This window comes from Bufo gargarizans, chromosome 2, assembly GCF_014858855.1.
Source record: "Bufo gargarizans isolate SCDJY-AF-19 chromosome 2, ASM1485885v1, whole genome shotgun sequence".
NCBI lineage: Eukaryota > Metazoa > Chordata > Amphibia > Anura > Bufonidae > Bufo > Bufo gargarizans.
Window position 1 is genome coordinate 525,599,298 of NC_058081.1, and position 22,561 is coordinate 525,621,858.

The following is a 22,561-nucleotide window of genomic DNA, read 5'->3' on the forward strand; positions in this document are numbered from 1 at the left end:
ACACTGACATGGGGATTCGTGATCGAGATACAAGACAGCACAAGATTACATTATACAGTCATGTGAAAAAATTAGGACACCCTTTGAAAGCATGTGGTTTTTTGTAACATTTTTAATAAAAGGTTATTTCATCTCCGTTTCAACAATACAGAGAGATTAAAGTAATCCAACTAAACAAAGAAAACTGAAGAAAAGTCTTTTCAAGATCTTCTGTAAATGTCATTCTACAAAAATGCCTATTCTAACTGAGGAAAAAGATAGGACACCCTCACATGTATTCCCTCTTAAATTGGCTCAGATCTCACACAGGTATATCACACCAGGTGCACATAATTAGTAGATCGTTACTCTGCATGTTGAATGAGGCTTGCCCTATTTAAACCTCAGACATTTAGTTTGGTGTGCTCCTGACTGTTGAAGTGAGAGTGAGCACCATGGTGAGAGCAAAAGAGCTGTCAGAGGACTTCAGAAAAAAGATTGTAGCAGCCTATGAGTCTGGGAAGGGATTTAAAAAGATCTCAAAAGATTTTGAAATCAGCCATTCCACTTTCCGGAAGATAGTCTACAAGTGGAGGGCTTTCAAAACAACTGCCAACATGCCCAGGACTGGTCGCCCCAGCAAGTTCACCCCAAGAGCAGACTGCAAGATGCTAAAAGAGGTCTCCAAAAACCCTAAAGTGTCATCTCGAGAACTACAGCAGGCTCTGGCTACTGTTGATGTAGAAGTACATGCCTCTACAATCAGAAAGAGACTGTACAAGTTTAACTTGCATGGGAGGTGTGCAAGGAGGAAACCTTTGCTTTCCAAGAGAAACATCGAGGCCAGACTGACATTTGCCAGAGATAAAGTTGACAAAGACCAGGACTTCTGGAATAATGTTCTTTGGACAGATGAGTCCAAAATTGAATTATTTGGACACAACAGCAGAGGACATGTTTGGCGTAAACCAAACACAGCATTCCAAGAAAAGAACCTCATACCAACTGTGAAGCATGGAGGTGGAAGTGTCATGGTTTGGGGCTGCTTTGCTGCAGCAGGACCTGGTCAGCTCACCATCATAGAATCCACGATGAATTCTACTGTGTATCAGAAGGTGCTTGAAGAACATGTGAGACCATCAGTTAGAAAATTAAAGCTGAAGCGGAACTGGACCATGCAACATGACAATGACCCAAAACATACTAGTAAATCAACCAAAGATTGGCTGAAAAAGAAGAAATGGAGAGTCCTGGAATGGCCAAGTCAAAGTCCAGATTTGAATCCCATTGAGATGCTGTGGGGTGACTTGAAAAGGGCTGTACGTGCAAGAAACCCCTCAAACATCTCACAGCTGAAAAAGTTCTGCATTGAGGAGTGGGGTAAAATTTCCTCAGACCGATGTCGAAGACTGGTAGATGGCTACAAGAACCGTCTCACTGCAGTTATTTCAGCCAAAGGAGGTAACACTCGCTATTAGGGGCAAGGGTGTCCTATCTTTTTCCTCAGTTAGAATAGGCATTTTTGTAGAATGACATTTACAGAAGATCTTGAAAAGACTTTTCTTCAGTTTTCTTTGTTTAGTTGGATTACTTTAATCTCTCTGTATTGTTGAAACGGAGATGAAATAACCTTTTATTAAAAATGTTACAAAAAACCACATGCTTTCAAAGGGTGTCCTAATTTTTTCACATGACTGTATATTTAATCACCTTAAAGAGGACCTTTCATCAGAAAAAAGTGTGTAAACTGACTATACCAACGTGTAGAGCGGCGCCCAGGGATTCCCCTGCACTTACTGTTATCCCCGGGCGCCGCTCCGTTCTCCGGTTATAGCCTCCGGTATGTTCCTACTTAGGCTCCACCCGGGGGAACTTAGGCTCCACCCAGGGGAACCTGCCGCGGTCTCTTTCTCCTATGCTGTAGCGCTGGCCAATCGCAGCGCTCAGCTCATAGCCTGGGTATAGTCAGTTTACATACTTTTTCCTGGTGAAAGGTCCTCTTTAAGGGCACACTAGATATGACACTATACACACAGAATATATACAGTGGTCTGAGGTTACAAATACAGGTAAAATGGTACATACAGTATTACACAGAGTACAAGACAGTTACCGGGTAGATGAGTGTTCCTTTGGGTTAGGATGGTGTAATAGTCCTTGGCTGCGGTCACGTGGGGGGCAGTGATGTCAGCTGTTTACAGGTCTCTCCAAACACATGGCATGATGTGACCCCCTTTCAGAAAAAGACACGCCCACTTGCTGGCACAAGCCTTTTAACCTGTAGCCGGCCCCTCCTGGCCTCTGGGAGTGGTCCCCCCTCCCTGCTGATCCTGGCAGCTCCATGACCCACAAAACCCTTTAGGGTTCATAGCTCCAGAACGTCACAGGGGGATGGTTCTGGGACCGACAGATCCACCTGGGTTCCGGCTACAAGTAGAGTCCAAACATGCTACCAATAGTTGGTTTCTGTGGGGAGATATGTATATCTTCCTTTCCTGGCATCCCACCATCAAACTAAGACCATGGGCATGTTCATCGTGGCCGCCGGGACACAAATATGTATCCGGTTTGCGCCTGTGATGGCCGGGCAATTCATAATTCCTTATAAATCGCCGGTTCCATGCTGTCTGCTAGATTTGATAGAACTGGGCAATGGCTTAGACTCCCTGTAGGGAGTTTTTCCTGCAGGATCCGTGCTGTCTGAATGGAGGTGTGAAATGTAACCAAATGTGGCCTGCTATGAGTTTTCTTCTATCTGGCTGCGGCTTTGAAGCAGGGCCCTCCTGTGAAGTTCACTACCTCTGCTATCTTTCAGCAAATGGTGGGTGTGAGGACATGGCTGAGAGTAAATATTAATCCATATAGACAGATAGTAACAATACATTACTAAGTGCCTTGTATTAACTTTCTCTACATGCAGTTCAATACAATGAGATATCTTGTCATTGTAATAATTACATAACATGATTCAAAGCTCGATTCGCTCAAGCCTAGTTACGACCACCCTGCAATCCATCAGTGGTGGTCATGCTTGCACACTATAGAAAAAAGCACCAGCATATATGAGCTCCCATAGTAGAGGTCACCAAAGTGTCCGGTACATTTACTTATAGTGTGCAATCACGGCCACCGATGCTGGATTGCAGGGTGGCCATAACCATGGAAATGAGCAGTACATAATGTGATGGAAAAATTGATCTAGCCAGCAAAGGAAGCATTATGGATAGTAACAATACATTAGTAAGTGCCTTGTGTTAACTTTCTCTACATGCAGCTCAATACAATGAGATATCTTGTCATTGTAATAATTACATAACATAGCTGTCTACTGGCATGTATATATAGCAGCCAGTGTTCAGTCAGAACAAGGGTCAACCTTATCTTGTAGAAACATGACGTAACTGGGAATAGTTTGTGAAAGAATATGTATTTTTCCTGTTAGAAGGGCGAGGGTGTTAACATCCCTTGTAGCCCTTTCTGATAAATGAAGATCACTCCCACTGGGTGTTCACTGGAGAATTTTACTTTCATTTCTTCCTTCTGCTGTCTGCTATGGCGACTGCTGGTCTAAGAAAGGAGCTTGAATGTTCCATCTGTCTGAACCTTTATACAAATCCTGTAACCCTGAGATGTGGACACAACTTCTGCCAGGTCTGTATAGATCAGGTCCTAAATACACAGGAGGAGCCTGGGGTTTATTTCTGTCCTGAATGCAGAGCAGAGTTTCCGGAGCGGCCTGCACTGCAGAGGAACATAACTTTATGTAACATAGTAGAGAATTTCCTGTCTACTCAGCCGCATCAGGAGGAGGTCACCGGGATCTGCTGTACTTACTGTATTCACTCTCCTGTATCTGCTGTTAAATCCTGTCTACACTGTGAGGCTTCTCTGTGTGATAATCACCTGAGAGTTCACAGCAAGTCAGCAGAACACGTCCTAACTGAGCCCAGCACTTCTCTGGAGAGCAGGAAATGTTCTGTCCATAAGAAGATCCTGGAATATTACTGCACTGAGGATGCGGCTTGTATCTGTGTGTCTTGCAGTTTGGCTGGAGAACACCGGGGACACCGGGTGGAGATGCTGGGTGAGGCCTCTCAGAAGAAGAAGGAGAAATTGAGAAATCTTCTACAGAAACTCATCACAGACAGAATGAAAACTGATGAAACAGTTAAAAGTCTGGAGGAGCACAGGGGAAAAGCCCTAGCAAAAGCAGCTGGAGAAGAAAAAAGAGTCATGGCCCTGTTTAAAGGTATCAGGGGACAGCTGGATGACCTGGAGAAGAAGGTCCTGAGTGACATTTCCAGGCAGGAAGAACAGGTCTCACTGTCACTGTCTGATATGATCGAGAAGCTGGGAATAAAGAAGGACGAGCTGTCCAGGAAGATGAGACACATTGAGGAGCTGTGTAACATGACTGATCCACTGACTGTCTTACAGGAACCAGACACAGATGACTTGTGTGATCCTGATGAGAACATAGGGGGAAATAAGACACATGATGTAGATGTGGCTGTAATTACAGATATTTTACATGCAGGGATATCTGATATAATCACATATCTGCAGACCATCTCACCTAAAAATCCAAAAGAAATGAGTCCACAACCCCACATGTTCCAATCTCTGCCCAAACATGCAGAAACTGCAGCTCCAAAGCCGATTCAGCAAGTAATGCTCCAAAAGCCTTACACTTTAAACCAAGCTCTTCGCAGACACCATTTACAAAGCCCTAACTCCCCTTCAGGGCGGTGGGGGGGGAGTTCTGTCATACTGTCACGGACGTCCCCTTGGCAGGTACCAGGCGATCAGAGAGATTGGCAACATGTGGGTTAAATTGACAAGTTCCTTGTGGATCTTATTGTGTCTGTGTTTTGGTGAATGCCACATCCCTTGCTTCAGGTGTTGCTTGTTGGTAATTTACCTTCCCCATAAGTAGCCGCCTCTCACTCTTGGAGGTACGGTTTATAGGTTTTCTTCCTATCTTCTTACTAGCTGGTCAGTTGTACTCTGTGGTGCTTCTGGAGTTGCCAGTTTTCTACTTTAAGCTAAGTCTTGTCTTTTCTTATTGTATTGTGTTTGTTATATTCCCTGTTTGTATCTGGGCCTGAGACAGAGACTTCCATTCGTCCATCTGGGGAGGAATGGGTTGTTTCTGGTCCTAACCTTACTTCAGGGCCTTATAGGGAAATCAGGGCCTAGGTATCCTGCATATGAATATTCCTACCTTCAATGTCTATTCATATTGATAGGTAGTTAGGGCCCGGATTAGTGTTGTTTAGGAGGTGACCTGTTCCTTCCCTAGTTTCCAGGCTCAGTTACTGTTCCCCTTCCCTCCTGTGTTCAGTGTGGAGTTTTCCCCCCACACTGATTGTGACATCAGGGCTGACAGAGTTCATGCAAATCTGTGAAAAAGCCCAAAAGTCAGGGCAGTGGCACAGGATCAGTATAGTCAACAGGCACAAGTCAGATCAGGAGGCAGAGGATCAGAATCCAGGATCAGACAGAGGTCCAGGATCCAAAATCAGGCAGAGATCAGTAAACAAGCAGACAAATGGATTATATATATATATATTTACAGGCTCTAGCAAGCTAGATACACCTAGCAAGGTCTATTGAGACCAATTAATCAGGCAAGGAATCAGAAATTCAGCACAGCTTATATAGCCTATGAGCAATTGGAAACAACCTCACTGTAGCTTACAGAGCACAAGAACGTTAACCCTTGCAGTTCTGCAACTGAAGAGAGGTACAATGAACAATAGCCCTAATTCACCCATCAGCGGCCACGTATGACTCCTATGCTACGCCCTGAATCAGCCCAGCACGGCATAGTTTGTGGCAATTAATCCCTTCCTTGTTACATATTCATTGGGAATTTCTGCACAAAATTACAATGCAGTTCTCATCTCTTATTAAAGCTTCACACAACAATATCCGGTCTGAAGGCATATAACTCACAGGGCTTTTCATAGGACAACACTGAAGATCTGACACTTTGATACAATGTAAAGTAGTCAGTGTACAGCTTGTATAAGTGTAAATTTGGTGTGCCCTCAAAATAACTCGGCACACAGCCATTAATGTCTAAACCACTGGCAACAAAAGTCAGTACACCCCTAAGTAAAAATGGACAAATTGTGCCCAAAGTGTCAATATTTTGTGTGGCCACCATTGTTTTCCAGCACTGCCTTAACTCTCTTGGGCATGGAGTACACTAGAGATTCACAGGTTGCCTCTTCCACTCCTCCATGACGACATCACAGAGCTGATGGGTGTTAGAGGCCTTGCGCTCCTTCACCTTCCGTTTGAGGATGCCCCACATATGCTGAATAGGGTTTAGGTCTGGAGACATGCTTGGCCAGTCCAACACCTTTACCCTCAGTTTCTTTAGCAAGGCAGTGGTAGTCTTGGAGGTATGTTTGAGGTCGTTATCATGTGGGAAGGAATCATGCTCTGCTTCAGTATGTCCCAGTACATGTTGGCATTCATGGTTCCCTCAATGAACTGTAGCTCCCCACAGCCAGCAGCACTCATGCAGCCCCAAACCATAACACCCCCACCACCCTGTTTGACTGTAGGTAAGACACACTTGTCTTTGTACTCCTCACCTGGTTGCCGCCACAGACGCTTGACACCATCTGAACCAAATAAGTTTATCTTGGTGTCATCATGAGGTGCAATGTTGAACTTCCAGTGACCAGTATGAGAGAGTGTGAGAGCGATAACACCAAATGTAACACACCTGCTCCCCATTTACACCTGAGACCTTGTAACACTAACGAGTCACATGACACCAGGGAGGGAAAATGGCTAATTGATTTAGACATTGATGGCTGTGTGTTGAGTTATTTTGAGGGCACACCAAATTTACTCTTTTATACAAGCTGTACACTGACTACTTTACATTGTATGAAAGTGTCAGTTCTTCAGTGTAGTCCCATGAAAAGATAGAATAAAATATTTACAAAATTTGTGAGGGGTGTACTCACTTTTGTGAGATATTGTACATGGCCTCACTATACACAGGGATTAGTACAAGTATATATCACATACATATACAGGTCCTTCTAAAAAAATTAGCATATTGGGATAAAGTTCATTATTTTCTGTAATGTACTGATAAACATTAGACTTTCATATATTTTAGATTCATTACACACCAACTGAAGTAGTTCAAGCCTTTTATTGTTTTAATATTGATGATTTTGGCATACAGCTCATGAAAACCCAAATTTCCTATCTAAAAAAATTAGCATATTTTATCCGACCAATAAAAGAAAAGTGTTTTTAATACAAAAAAAGTCAACCTTTAAATAATTATGTTCAGTTATGCACTCAATACTTGGTCGGGAATCCTTCTGCAGAAATGACTGCTTCAATGCGGCGTGGCATGGAGGCAATCAGCCTGTGGCACTGCTGAGGTGTTATGGAGGCCCAGGATGCTTCGATAGCGGCCTTAAGCTGATCCAGAGTGTTGGGTCTTGCGTCTCTCAACTTTCTCTTCCCAATATCCCACAGATTCTCTATGGGGTTCAGGTCAGGAGAGTTGGCAGGCCAACTGAGCACAGTAATACCATGGTCAGTAAACCATTTACCAGTGGTTTTGGCACTGTGAGCAGGTGCCAGGTCGTGCTGAAAAATGAAATCTTCATCTCCATAAAGCTTTTCAGCAGATGGAAGCATGAAGTGCTCCAAAATCTCCTGATAGCTAGCTGCATTGACCCTGCCCTTGATAAAACACAGTGGACCAACACCAGCAGCTGACATGGCACCCCAGACCATCACTGACTGTGGGTACTTGACACTGGACTTCAGGCATTTTGGCATTTCCCTCTCCCCAGTCTTCCTCCAGACTCTGGCACCTTGATTTCCGAATGACATGCAACAGTCCAGTGCTGCTTCTCTGTAGCCCAGGTCAGGCGCTTCTGCCGCTGTTTCTGGTTCAAAAGTGGCTTGACCTGGGGAATGCGGCATATATATATATATATATGAAAGGGGTTGTGTTACTTCAGCAAATAGCATTTATTATGTAAAGTTAATACAAGGCACTTACTAATGTATTGTTATTATCCATATTGCTGCCTGAATTAATTTTTCCATCACATTATACACTTCTCGTTTCCATGGTCACAACTAGTGTTGAGCGAATCGAGCTTTGGATTATAGATCCGAAGTTGATTAGTTCAAACATTTTGTTTTAATGTTGTCAGGAGACCCGTCTCAGTACAGCATTAAAATGTATTGCCTCAGTGTACGCAAAATTGGTTTCATCAGAAGTCGCGCAAGACTTTCGTGAATGAATTTGGTAATCAATTCTACATCTTTATAAACATTCAAAATTAGCAATCCGAAGTCGGGTTTGGTGCCGGCTGTTACTTCAGTACCAAATCCGACTGCGGATTGCTAATTTTAAATGTCTTTAGAGATGCAGAAGTGATTACCGAATTCATTCACAGAAGTCTGGAGCGGCTTCTGCTGAAAGCAATTTTGCCTACACGGAGGCAATACATTTTAATGCTGTACTGAGACAGGTCTCCGGACAGCATTAAAACTAAGTTTTTAAACGAATCGACTTCGGATCTATGATCCAAAGCTCGATTCGCTCAAGCCTAGTTACGACCACCCTGCAATCCATCAGTGGTGGTCATGCTTGCACACTATAGAAAAAAGCACCAGCATATGTGAGCTCCCATAGTACAGGTCACCAGAGTGTCCGGTACATTTACTTATAGTGTGCAATCACGGCCACCGATGCTGGATTGCAGGGTGGTCATAACCATGGAAATGAGCAGTGCATAATGTGATGGAAAAATGGATCTAGCCAGCAAAGCAAGCAATATGGATAGTAACAATACATTGTGAGGGAATTATAAAATGCTGACTTCACTTGTTATACATTCCGTATTTAAAATGGCTGCCAGCTGCTTCTCTCCCCCTTCCATCGAGTAAAGCTCACAGAGACTAAGATGACTCCTCCATCTGGGGACTGCACCTTGTGTACACAAGACAAGAATCCTGGGAAGGGAAGACCAACTTATATGGAACCAGCCAATCATGAACTGTCTAATGTACTATAACACATTGCCTATGTAAACCTATGTTGTGTGTCCTATATAAGGCATCACCCCGCCCTATTAAAAGAGAGAATCTTGGAAGTGCTCCAACTGAACAGTGTGTGTCAGTGTGTTCTTCCGGCGTGCACGCATTCCATTAATTAGGCTCAACGGCAGATCACCACATACGGTCTGAGATTAACCAAATCCATATCAGTTTGGCGCCTGAAACAGGGACTGTGTGTGGTTCGGTGGGGTCGTAGTCTTGTCCGGCTGTTGAAGGTCACCAAAGACAGGTAAATGTACTTGCTCAGAGTCTACATTGAACCTACCTGTCATTAAGGGTCATCTGCCGGTTGATTTGTGTGTATATTGTCTGCTGTTTCCGAGTCCGCCAGTGAGGGCGATACAAAGAGTCCTTACCAGAAGTTAAGTAGTAAGACTGTCTCTGGTTTAAGAGAGGGTGGCGGAATAAAATATACGCGCCATAAATAAGTGGTAGCGGGGATAAAAATATACGCGCCATAAATAAATGGTAACGGGGATAAAAATACACGTGCCATAAATAAGTGGTAGCAGGGATTAAAATATACGCGCCATAAGTAAATGGTAGCGGGAATAAAATATACGCACAATAAGTAAGTGGTAGCGGGAATAAAATATACGCGCCATAAGTGGTAGCGGGAATAAAATATACGCGCCATATGTGGTAGCGGGAATAAAATATACGAGCCATAAGTAAGTGGTAGCGGGAATAAAATATACGCGCCATAAGTAAGTGGTAGTGGGAATAAAATATACGAGCCATAAGTAAGTGGTAGCGGGGATAAAAATATACGCGCCATAAATAAGTGGTAGCGGGGATGAAAATATACGCGCCATAAATAAGTGGTAGCGGGGAAATAAGGAGGGCTGGGGATTAGTGAAGGTTGTTTAAGGGGAATACCCGAAACCAGACATAGGGTTAATTTTATTAAACCGGTAGCCCCAAACCTTCAGGTAATTAGATTGAACATTTATAGTCAGGTGGAGGAACCCCAGGGCCAGTCAATAAAGGAGGTGTAAGAGCGAGAAAGAGAGGCTGGACAAGATCCTATAGATTGCCCTTGGTGCCACCTCAAACAAGAGAGTAAGGCTGAGTTCACACGGGCGAGATTTCCGCGCGGGTGGAATGCGGGAGGTGAACGCATTGCACCCGCACTGAATCCAGCATCATTCATTTCAATGGGGCTGTGTACATGAGCGTTTTTTTTTCACGCATCACTTCTTCAATGCTTTAAAATCGCAGCATGCTCTATATTCTGCGTTTTTAACGCAGGACAGGCCCCATAGTAGTAAATGGGGCTGAGTGAAAATCGCAAGGTTACTAGGTGACAGTCTATTCACTGTATTATTTTCCCTTATAACATGGTTATAAGGGAAAATAATAGCATTCTGAATACAGAATGCATAGTAAAATAGCGCTGGAGGGGTTAAAAAAATAAAAAAAATTAACTCACCTTCTCCTCTTGATCGCGCAGTTCCCGGTCTCTTCTTTACTTCTTTAATGATGAATTACCGGCTAGGACTTGTGGTGACGTCAGATCACATGCTCCAACAACATGGTCCATTTTTAACCCCTCCAGCGCTATTTTACTATGCATTCTGTATTCAGAACACCGAACCCAAACCTGAACTTCTGTGAAGAAGTTCGGGTCTGGGTACCACAGTCGGTTTTTTATCACGCGCATGCAAAACACATTTCACCCGCACGATAAAAATTGAACATCGGAACGCAATCGCAGTCAAGACTGACTGCAATTGCGTACCTAATTGCGCGGGTTTGCCGCAATACACCGGGACGCATGCGGACCTAATCTGGACACGCCCGTGTGAACCCAGCCTAAGAAAGCTGGATATATAGGGAATAAAATAATTAAACTGAGGATTGAAGTGATGGCTAAGAATTGTCTTCATTTTGTTTACTATAGGGAGTGCAGAATTATTAGGCAAGTTGTATTTTTGAGGATTAATTTTATTATTGAACAACAACCATGTTCTCAATGAACCCAAAAAACTCATTAATATCAAAGCTGAATATTTTTGGAAGTAGTTTTTAGTTTGTTTTTAGTTTTAGCTATTTTAGGGGGATATCTGTGTGTGCAGGTGACTATTACTGTACATAATTATTAGGCAACTTAACAAAAAACAAATATATACCCATTTCAATTATTTATTTTTACCAGTGAAACCAATATAACATCTCAACATTCACAAATATACATTTCTGACATTCAAAAACAAAGCAAAAACAAATCAGTGATCAATATAGCCACCTTTCTTTGCAAGGACACTCAAAAGCCTGCCATCCATGGATTCTGTCAGTGTTTTGATCTGTTCACCATCAACATTGCGTGCAGCAGCAACCACAGCCTCCCAGACACTGTTCAGAGAGGTGTACTGTTTTCCCTCCTTGTAAATCTCACATTTGATGATGGACCACAGGTTCTCAATGGGGTTCAGATCAGGTGAACAAGGAGGCCATGTCATTAGATTTTCTTCTTTTATACCCTTTCTTGCCAGCCACGTTGTGGAGTACTTGGACGCGTGTGATGGAGCATTGTCCTGCATGAAAATCATGTTTTTCTTACCTTGCAGACTTCTTCCTGTACCACTGCTTGAAGAAGGTGTCTTCCAGAAACTGGCAGTAGGACTGGGAGTTGAGCTTGACTCCATCCTCAACCCAAAAAGGCCCCACAAGCTCATCTTTGATGATAGCAGCCCAAACCAGTACTCCACCTCCACCTTGCTGGCGTCTGAGTCGGACTGAAGCTCTCTGCCCTTTACCAATCCAGCCATCTGGCCCATCAAGACTCACTCTCATTTCATCAGTCCATAAAACCTTAGAAAAATCAGTCTTGAGATATTTCTTGGCCCAGTCTTGACTTTTTAGCTTGTGTGTCTTGTTCAGTGGTGGTCGTCTTTCAGCCTTTCTTACCTTGGCCATGTCTCTGAGTATTGCACACCTTGTGCTTTTGGGCACTCCAGTGATGTTGCAGCTGTGAACCGAGAGCAAGGCAGGTGGTATGACTCCGCAACCAGAAAAGAGTGCGTACGCAGAAGTCAAGATTAAGAAAATTGCATTTACTATCAATTAATAAAAGCAGGTTAACAATAAAACAGTATGAACAATTCAAGTCAAATACTACAACAATTTCCACCTTTGCTGTGTCCGTGTTCGCGGTGCGGACACTAAGGAATAGCAGTCCCAGGAACTATCCCTAACTGACCCTAACTTTCAAGCGGGTGCGCACCCCCCTTATCCCAGTGGTCCAAGTGGACCTCTTACAGTTTGTGGAAGTGCGCGGTGGGGCCCGATGTCGTCCTTTTCCTTTATAACCAGCGCAGGATCCGCAACAAAGAAGTCCTCCTCAGCAGGCCGGAAAACCAGATGGATATAATCCAGAATTTTACAGTGACTGTCCGGTACCTCGACAGCACTGTGAGTCTCTTTACTGTTTGGGGCAATCCAGTCAGCCCAATGTCAGCTCCACAGGTTAGCTGCTGCACACAGTCCTTTTTAACTTGGCTTCACTAAATGCACGGTCTCTTTATACTCCATCCGTCTCTAGACTGAAGTTCACACAGCTTGGCTGCACAGGAACGTCCTTTAGTATCTCCACACACGTCTTACACAGCACAGAACTTGCTTTCTATCTAGCCAAGATGGCAGCCGTTATAGTTTCAGTCCCTCTTCCTCATTCTTCCTGCTCACACTGAGGCAGGCTGACATCATAAGGGGCGTGTCACTTCAACACTTAACTGCTGTTTTAAAGAGCCACTACCACATTAATACACTTTCTCTATGGCAAACTTCAATGCAAATTGGTCCTATGCTGCCATCTACTGACCAAACGAATACTGCAGGCATTTACATTTATCTGTATTACTAGAATAGCATTATACATTAAATTTTAACACAAGTTTACCAGGATAACGAAACTTAGACACATTACATGACTGTTTCTTACATATTCCCCCCCACTTTAAGATTGGCAGTCCCTGCCAATGACTGAATATCCAGAGGGCTGTACTCTTATATGTAGAGTGGTAATGTACCGTTGTATGGCAGGCCAAATAAACTCGTCCTGCGCATACCGAACAGGGGGAATGCCAGCATTTGGTCTAGTGGTGCGTCTGAGAACCACTGGTATACTCTGGGGTACTGTAGCCATAGGCTGAGAAGGACCAGCAGACTCCGCATCATAGGGGGCACAGGCTGGGGGCACACTAGTCACAGGTGGAACATCCTCAGGAGCGGGGATTGGCCAACAATCATCCTCATCATCGTAAGCCCATTCCACACCACCAGTCTCGGACTGTGGGAGCTCGTTGACATTATCAGTTCCATCACAATTTGCTTCTTCAGATTGACACAGGCGCAACATATTTCTGTGAAGTACTCGGACACAATCAGTTCCTTCCTTCTGAACTTCGTACACAGGCCCATTTGCATACTTGCGGGCAACTACACGATATGGCACAGCCTCCCACCTGCTTTCCAATTTTCCTTGAGGCTTCTTGACACGTACCAGCACCAGGTCACCTGGCTGCAATGGTGCCCTTTGCACCGGGGTCTTATCAGGATGAGAATTTTCTTGCAGACGCTGTCGCACCAATCGATGAACTGTCTCAAGTCTCTGCCGGTGTGCTCGCACCCAGGAGGCTGGATCTCTTGGAGGGAACCCATCCACATCATTTAACTGTAACTCTCCGACACTTCGCCCAGACCGTCCAAAGAGGAGAGTATAAGGAGAATACCCCGTTGTAGAATGGACCTGATTGTTATAGGCCCACACCATCTCAGACAAGAACTGAGGCCACTGTAACTTCTTGTCCTCCTCCAAAGTCCGCATCATCTGTAGCAGAGTTCTATTAAATCGTTCGCAGGCTCCGTTTCCTTGGGGATGGTATGGAGTCGTGTGCGACTTCTTTATCCCGTAGATACGTTGAACTTCTTTCATTACATGTCCCTCAAAGCAAGCCCCTTGGTCAGAGTGGATGCGTTGTGGACACCCGTACACTCGGATGAAATCTTGGCATAGGGCTCGAGCTGCTGACTCAGCGGTCTGGTCCTTGGTGGCGGTCACCACCGCAAATTTGGTGAAGTGGTCCACCATTACGAGGCAGTACTGGTGCCCACTGTTGGATGGGCCCACCATTAGGTAGTCTATCATGACGATCTCTAAAGGTTCCTGGGTCACTATGGTTTGCAGGGGAGCTCTTTGTTCTATTGCCTTATGGATCTCACAAGTTCGACATCTATGACATACTTCTTCGACCATTTGACGGAGAGCTGGACAGTAAATCAGTCGCTGTAGCCACCGAAAGGTCTTCTCATGACCAAAATGTCCATTCTTATTATGAGCCTCAAGAGCCAATGATTGAGCCAGTTCACTAGGCACTACGATTTGGTAACAAATGTCGATTTCAGAAGGCAGATATACCTTTCGGCATAGCACTCCATTTTTCATCTCTAACTTTTCCCACTGACTCAGGACTAATAGCATTTCACGGGTCAGTCGTTCTCTTTCCTCTTTACAGGGCTTCTTGCCTTTCTCAACACACTTGATCATTTTCGCCAGCCCCTCATGGGCCTGCTGTATTTGCACCCATTCCTGTAGTGAGGGGCCAAAGAAAGGAGCCGTTTCGGTCCCTTCCACTGCACACTGCATAGCAGTGACCAAGGCTTGTGAAAATCTGCTGAAGTCAGGCATCTCCACATGCTCCAACTCATGATCCACGTCTCCGCTGGGGGCCTGGGTAGTTACCCTAGAAAGTCCATCGGCATTTTGGTTCTCCGTCTTGGACCGATACTTAATGCGGTAATTGAACTTAGACATTCGGGCTATCCACCTCTGCTCCAAAGCCCCGAGCTTGGCATTTTCCAGGTGAGCCAATGGGTTGTTGTCAGTCAGTACTAAGACTTCAGCTCCGGTCAAATACTCAGAGAATTTCTCAGTCATGGCCCATACCAGTGCCAACAGTTCTAACTTGAATGAACTATAATTGTCAGGGTTTCTCTCAGAATCTCGCAAGGATCGGCTGGCATACGCTATGACACGCTCTTGGCCATCCTGGAACTGAGATAGCACCGCTCCGAGACCATACAGGCTTGCATCGGTATATAGCTGGAAGGGCAAGTGGTAATCAGCATACGCCAAGATTGGGGCCGTTGTAAGAGCATCCTTCAATGCCTGGAAGGCGTGTTCCTGTTCAGGGCCCCATTTCACGGACCGGTTCTTCGGACCCCCGGCGGTGCCTCGTAGGAGAGCATTAAGTGGCGCTGCTACTCTAGCAAAGTCCTTAATAAACCGTCGATAGTAGCCGGCTACTCCCAGGAACGCCCTCACTTCTCGCAGGGTAGTCGGTGTCGGCCAGTCTTGAACAGCCGCTATCTTGTCCCTTGACGGCCTCACCCCTTCTCCTGATACACAATGACCCAAGTAATCAATTTCAGATTGGAACAACCGACATTTACTGGGTTTCAGTTTGAGCCCATGTTCCCGCAATCGTTGAAATACTTGTCCCAACTGGCGGAGATGGTCCTCAAAGGTTGCAGAGTACACTATAATGTCATCCAAGTAGATGAGAGTGAATTCAAAGTTGAAGTCACCAAGACATTTCTCCATCAATCGTTGAAACGTTCCAGGTGCATTTGTCAATCCAAAGGGCATCCGGTTAAATTCGTATAGTCCCATGGGCAAGATAAAGGCTGTCTTTTCCTTATCTTTCTCGGCCATTGGCACCTGCCAATACCCACTAGCCAGGTCTAGTGAGGAGAAGTAGCGGGCTCTTCCTAGTGCTGAAAGGGACTCCTCAATCCGAGGTAAGGGGTAGGAATCTCGTACGGTGCAGGTATTCAACTTTCGATAGTCTACGCAAAACCGAATGGACCCATCTTTCTTCCTTACTAGTACCACTGGAGCTGCCCAGGGACTTTGGCTTTCTTGAATGATCCCACCCTGCAGCATCTGGGTCAACAGTTCTTTCACCTCCTGATACATCTGTGGAGGAATTTGTCGGTAGCGCTCTCTGATTGGAAGGGTGTCTCCTGTGGGAATCTCATGGTAGATCCCTGTTGTACATCCAAAATCTTCAGCATGACGTGCAAAGGTTGTGCGGTTTTCCCATAACAGTTCATCTACCTTCCGGATCTGTTCCAGAGAACACGAAGAAGTCTCTATCTTCATCTGTTCTCGAATTGCACCGCCATTCCATTTAAGGGTGGGGTTCTCGCCTTCCCCCATAGACACGGTTACGGCCCATTCACCTCGTTCAGCCGGCCTCAACTGCATCGGGGTCGCTTTCCTCACTTCCTCCGGAGTCACATAGAGGTTAGCCAGCAGCCTTCCTGGGGCTAGGTCTACACTCTGATCCTGAGTGTTCACACATCGGAGGGGTACTCTCCCATTGCGGACTACTGCCAAGGAACGGGCTACTAGCGGATCAACACTTCTTCCGGCTGTCGGCAGTGGTTCTATCAACACAGCTATGCCCTCTAGTTTCCTACAGGTGCCTACAGGCATGGACACTATCATCTCCCGTCTGGGTGGCAACGTAACTTTTGTATGCAGAGGGACCGAAATTCGAGCAAGAGGACACTGTGCATCTGAACTTTTCTGTAAGCCACATGTTCGGACCAGCCGCTGGAAGGCCGTTTGAGTAGGCCGATGGCTAGTGGTTTCTCTCCAATAACCGTGACCTTTCTTTTCAAAGAGAATCTGATCCAATTCTTTTAACACATTCATCCCCAAGATGACAGGGACCTTTACTTCATGTGACTCCTGTACTACCACAATGCCTTTCTTGCCTATATCTTGGCCACATAATCTGACATTCATCCAGGCCACTCCCACCACCGGTACTGGTAACTGATTAGCTGCGACCACTCGTATGAATGTATGGGGATCATATTTCACATGTCGCTGAAAATACCGTTCGTAACAGTCTCTGCTCAGGGTCGTTACTTGGGAACCCGTGTCAATCATCCCGGTAACCGGAATACCTTCCAATTCCATCTGTATGATGGGACTTGCAGCGATCAGATCCTCTTCAGGGCATTCTCCTCTCATAGTCTCCTCAGTTTCCCCTACTGCCCGCCCTACTGCAGGAGGGGATTTCAGTTTTAACGGCGGTCTCTCATAAGCTTGTCGCTGCTCTGGACATCTAGCAGCAATGTGGCCCACGCGTCCACACTCCCAGCAGCGTATTTCCCGTCGCTCTGGCCATCGGTTTGGGCCCCTTCGGTAAGCCCCATCGCTCTCTCCTGAGAGTTGTACTACATTATTGGGACCCCTTCGGTAGGTCCTATCCTCATCCCTCCAGTAGGGTTGTGGGTGATTCTGACCTTCTTGGTGTGAACGGCCCACCCCTTCGTCTCTAGTTTTCTGGAGGCCTGCAATTCTCATAGAATTCTCATTACAATTGGTTTGTAGGTGTTCCATTTGCTCTTGCAATTTCTGCATTACTGTAAGTATCTCTTTAACTGTCCCTTTTTCCACTGTTTCTGGGCCAGAGCTAGCCCCCTACGACAATGTAACTCCAACTGCGGTCTGAGGCTTCTGAACCATACTATTGGCACGTGAGATGGCCTCCACCTGTACGTCATGAAATTTAGCATCAGTCTCCCGTCGTATAAAGTCCTGCATAGCAACAGTCAAACTGCCATCACGGATCCCCAGAACAAACTGGTCACGGAGTGTCCGATCAGGGTTACAGAAGGCTGGTGAGCCCCCTCTTTCCTTCCCTTGAATATCACGGAGCAGTTCTTGTAGGGCATTTGCATACTGAGGGAGACTTTCATTCTCCTTTTGTACCCTCTGAAAGAACCGTGCCTGCAGGGACCCCAGCAATGCGGTTTCTCCATAAATAGTCTCTAGAATCTGGACAACTTGCTCAAATGTCTGTCTTTGTTCAAATGGCCGCAATATCACTGTAGTCTTAGCATCTCCTTGTAATGTCAATATGGCTAGCTCTACTAGTACTTCTGGTGCGGTCTGGTACATGCGCTGTACCATTCGTATCTGCTCTGCCCACACACTCACAGACATATTATTGCCATCAAACTTTGCTAACTGACTCATTACAGCCCCTGCTGGCATTCTTCCTCCAGCACCATCCCTCCTAACGGGTGCGTCGCCGTCCATTCTGGTAGGCGGATCCTGCCGACTACGCCAATTTGTGAACCGAGAGCAAGGCAGGTGGTATGACTCCGCAACCAGAAAAGAGTGCGTACGCAGAAGTCAAGATTAAGAAAATTGCATTTACTATCAATTAATAAAAGCAGGTTAACAATAAAACAGTATGAACAATTCAAGTCAAATACTACAACAATTTCCACCTTTGCTGTGTCCGTGTTCGCGGTGCGGACACTAAGGAATAGCAGTCCCAGGAACTATCCCTAACTGACCCTAACTTTCAAGCGGGTGCGCACCCCCCTTATCCCAGTGGTCCAAGTGGACCTCTTACAGTTTGTGGAAGTGCGCGGTGGGGCCCGATGTCGTCCTTTTCCTTTATAACCAGCGCAGGATCCGCAACAAAGAAGTCCTCCTCAGCAGGCCGGAAAACCAGATAGATATAATCCAGAATTTTACAGTGACTGTCCGGTACCTCGACAGCACTGTGAGTCTCTTTACTGTTTGGGGCAATCCAGTCAGCCCAATGTCAGCTCCACAGGTTAGCTGCTGCACACAGTCCTTTTTAACTTGGCTTCACTAAATGCACGGTCTCTTTATACTCCATCCGTCTCTAGACTGAAGTTCACACAGCTTGGCTGCACAGGAACGTCCTTTAGTATCTCCACACACGTCTTACACAGCACAGAACTTGCTTTCTATCTAGCCAAGATGGCAGCCGTTATAGTTTCAGTCCCTCTTCCTCATTCTTCCTGCTCACTCTGAGGCAGGCTGACATCATAAGGGGCGTGTCACTTCAACACTTAACTGCTGTTTTAAAGAGCCACTACCACATTAATACACTTTCTCTATGGCAAACTTCAATGCAAATTGGTCCTATGCTGCCATCTACTGACCAAACGAATACTGCAGGCATTTACATTTATCTGTATTACTAGAATAGCATTATACATTAAATTTTAACACAATTTACCAGGATAACGAAACTTAGACACATTACATGACTGTTTCTTACACAGCTCTGAAATATGGCCAAACTGGTGGCAAGTGGCATCTTGGCAGCTGCACGCTTGACTTTTCTCAGTTCATGGGCAGTTATTTTGCGCCTTGGTTTTTCCACACTCTTCTTGCGACCCTGTTGACTATTTTGAATGAAACGCTTGATTGTTCGATGATCACGCTTCAGAAGCTTTGCAATTTTAAGAGTGCTGCATTCCTCTGCAAGATATCTCACTATTTTTGACTTTTCTGAGCCTGTCAAGTCCTTCTTTTGACCCATTTTGCCAAAGGAAAGGAAGTTGCCTAATAATTATGCACACCTGATATAGGGTGTTGATGTCATTAGACCACACCCCTTCTCATTACAGAGATGCACATCACCTAATATGCTTAATTGGTAGTAGGCTTTCGAGCCTATACAGCTTGGAGTAAGACAACATGCATAAAGAGGATGATGTGGTCAAAATACTCATTTGCCTAATAATTCTGCACGTAGTGTATAGAGGTATTTTATACTGGCATACATTATGGGGACATTAGCTCAACTGTGGGCACTAAGCAGGGGTATTTCATGTACTGTCATATTATAGGGAGAATTATTACTACTAGGGGGTATTATGGGGAGCTTTACTACTACTGGGGGGCTATGAGGAACATGATTACTAGTATGGGCACTATAGGGGCACTATTACTACTAAGTGTGCTCTGGCAGAGAATTATTTCTATTGGTGGGATTTTGGGGGGCACTGTTACTTTGGGGGGCAACCTGGCATAGTATCAGCTTAGCACAATTATTTTTGGGGGACATTATCTTTATACTATTAGTGTCTGGGCGCAGTTATTTTTTAGAGCACTGTGTGCCAAGAATTGTTCCTGCAGTATAGTATTGGGGGTTGCAGGAAAGGGTGTTCAGAAGATGTGAAGATGATGGAAATGTGGGAAACTAATGTCTGTTTGTCAATCTCTGCAGAGACAGGAGATGGCAGAAAAATCATCATGGTGGTCTGGTCTGAATGGAGAAGATGAGGAAAGAGAACGTCTACAACATCACTGGATGTAAGAGGTATGGGGCGCTATGTAGGAGAGGAGATGCTCCGGCTCCTCCCCCTGCCATTTGCAGAAGGAGGATTCAGAGCTGGGTGAGGAAGGCCAGGGGGGGCAGCAGGCCACGGGCGGGTGGCAGATGGTGGGGGAACCACAGGCCTTGAGCAGGGTCTGGGGAGGGAGGAGAGTGGAGGAGCTTCCTGGCTGTAGCCGGCTGTCTATTGTATAATGTGAAGCAGGCAGTGCAGCCAGGACAGACCCCCCCCCCCCCCTCTCCTTATGATGTGTAGAGACAGGCCTCAACAATAGAATTTCAGCTGTACAACGTTTGTTGGGAGTGGCCTATTATATGTGGGAGGGGCTTTTAATAATGGGCGGGGCTAAAAATGGGCCACTTGACTGGATTTGCCCCCCAGGACGAAGGCTGCAAGCCCTCCCCTGGTGGAGGAGAATTTCCCCAACTAGGTACAGTACTCCTGAACTTTCCCCGGGATATAGAATGCTGCTTCCTTAGTCTTTACACAAACACCTCAACTAATCACTCTGCCTGTGAGGATTGGAAGGCTAGATACCCCATAGTTACCAAAACCTCAAAGCCCAGTGAAGGTCTGACCATATACCCCGGTAATTACACCTGTTACACAAACTATGGGAAAGGGAAAAGGTTCTTAGGAAACTTTACAATAGGGTACTGTTCTACCTACAGTAACCTGACAGGAGAAGAAACACAGAATCAGGTGCAATCCCTTGGTGACATCTATTGGATCTATGGGATATGAAAATCAGAACCCAGTTAGAAGGTAACTGGACTGGTGAATGTGCTTTAGCAAAGGCCATTATGCCCTTGCACATCCTAGGAGAGAAGACCCCTATGGCAGAAAATAAACGAAGGAAAAGGGAAGTTTCCCCAAGAGGAAGCTTTGATCCACATGTATATATAGATACCATTGGAGTCCCAAGGGGGGTACCAAATGAATTTAAAGCCAGAGATCAGGTAAAGGCAGGATTTAAGTCCTCAATTCCTATAATTACCATTAATAAAAATGTTGATTGGATAAATTACATATACTACAACCAGCATAGGTTTGTGAACTACACTAGGGATGCTCTGAAAGGCCTAGCAGAACAATTGGAAACCACCTCACGGATGACATTTCAAAATAGACTAGCTCTAGACATGGTTTTGGCAGAGAAAGGTGGGGTCTGTAAGATGCTTCCTGATGCTGGTGTATGCTGCGCGTACTGTATATTACAGACAATACTGGTCCAAATGAGTAGGTCACTCTAGCCATTAAAAAGTTGGAGGATTTGTCAACAGAACTAAAAAAAGAACTCAGGGATTATAGACCCCTGGGACCAGTACTTTAGTTGGATGAATGGGTGGCAGAAGATTCTTGCCCAAATAGAGATTATGGTTCTAATAATCCTGGTTATCCTAGCATTAGTAGTGTGTTGTGACCTGCCTTGTATCCGGAAGGTGATGGAGAAGACTGTTGAGGTAACCACACCCACCTTCTTCCAATATGATGACACAGAAACAGAAAAACCCTACACTCTCCTACAGTCACTTCTAGTTAATTATCGAGTCATTCAACCATGAGGGATAGACATTTGACTTTTCTATGAGAAAAGTCTGTAACAAGGGGGGTGATGGACAAGCCATCACTCGTCTAACGTGCAGCATTCAAAGAGTTCCTAGGCACATAGAGACAGATGTGGTAGGACAACTCATCTAGGGACAGTAAAATGGCATTTTAAGGGGGGACTGTGAGGGAATTATAAAATGCTGATTTCACTTGTTATACATTCCTTATTTAAAATGTCTGCCAGCTCCTTCTCTCCCCCCTTCCATCTAGTAAAGTTCACAGAGACTAAGATGACTCCTCCATCTGGGACTGCACCTTGTGTACACAAGACAAGAATCCTGGGAAGGGAAGACCAACTTATATGGAACCAGCCAATCATGAACTGCCAAACGTACTACAGCACATTGCCTATGTAAACCTATGTTGTGTGTCCTATATAAGGCATCAACCCGCCCTATTAAAAGAGAGAATCTTGGAAGTGCTCCAACTGAACAGTGCGTGTCAGTGTGTTCTTCCGGCGTGCACGCATTCCATTAATTAGGCTCAATGGCAGATGACCACATACGGTCTGAGATTGACCAAATCCATATCAACATTGGTAAGTGCCTTGTATTAACTTTCTTTACATGCAGCTCAATACAATGAGATATCTTGTCATTGTAATAATTACATAACATACCGTAGTTGTCTACTTGCGTGTATATATAGCAGCCAGTGGATATGT

General features: G+C 45.2%; 2 protein-coding genes across 3 annotated transcripts in view; one reads left to right on the forward strand and one right to left on the reverse strand.

The window, feature by feature from the left end:
• The window catches only part of LOC122926605, a 91,244-nt gene extending 89,111 nt beyond the window's left edge, over positions 1 to 2,133 (reverse strand). For both annotated transcript variants that reach the window (XM_044278029.1, XM_044278030.1), the window contains exon 1: positions 2,093 to 2,133. The gene's annotated coding sequence lies outside the window, so the exon portion shown is untranslated. The remainder of the gene's footprint in view (positions 1 to 2,092) is intronic.
• Positions 2,134 to 3,518: 1,385 nt separating this feature from the next.
• Positions 3,519 to 5,088, forward strand: LOC122928518 (E3 ubiquitin/ISG15 ligase TRIM25-like). Its single transcript, XM_044281440.1, has one exon. It carries the CDS (start codon positions 3,532 to 3,534, stop codon positions 4,810 to 4,812), a length of 1,281 nt encoding a protein of 426 aa, XP_044137375.1. The 5' UTR covers positions 3,519 to 3,531; the 3' UTR covers positions 4,813 to 5,088.
• The last annotated feature ends 17,473 nt before the right edge of the window (positions 5,089 to 22,561 follow it).

Coding starts and splice junctions, on each gene's coding strand:
- LOC122928518 (XM_044281440.1), top strand. CDS start 3,532: ATGGCGACTGCTGGTCTAAGAAAGGAGCTTGAATGTTCCATCTGTCTG.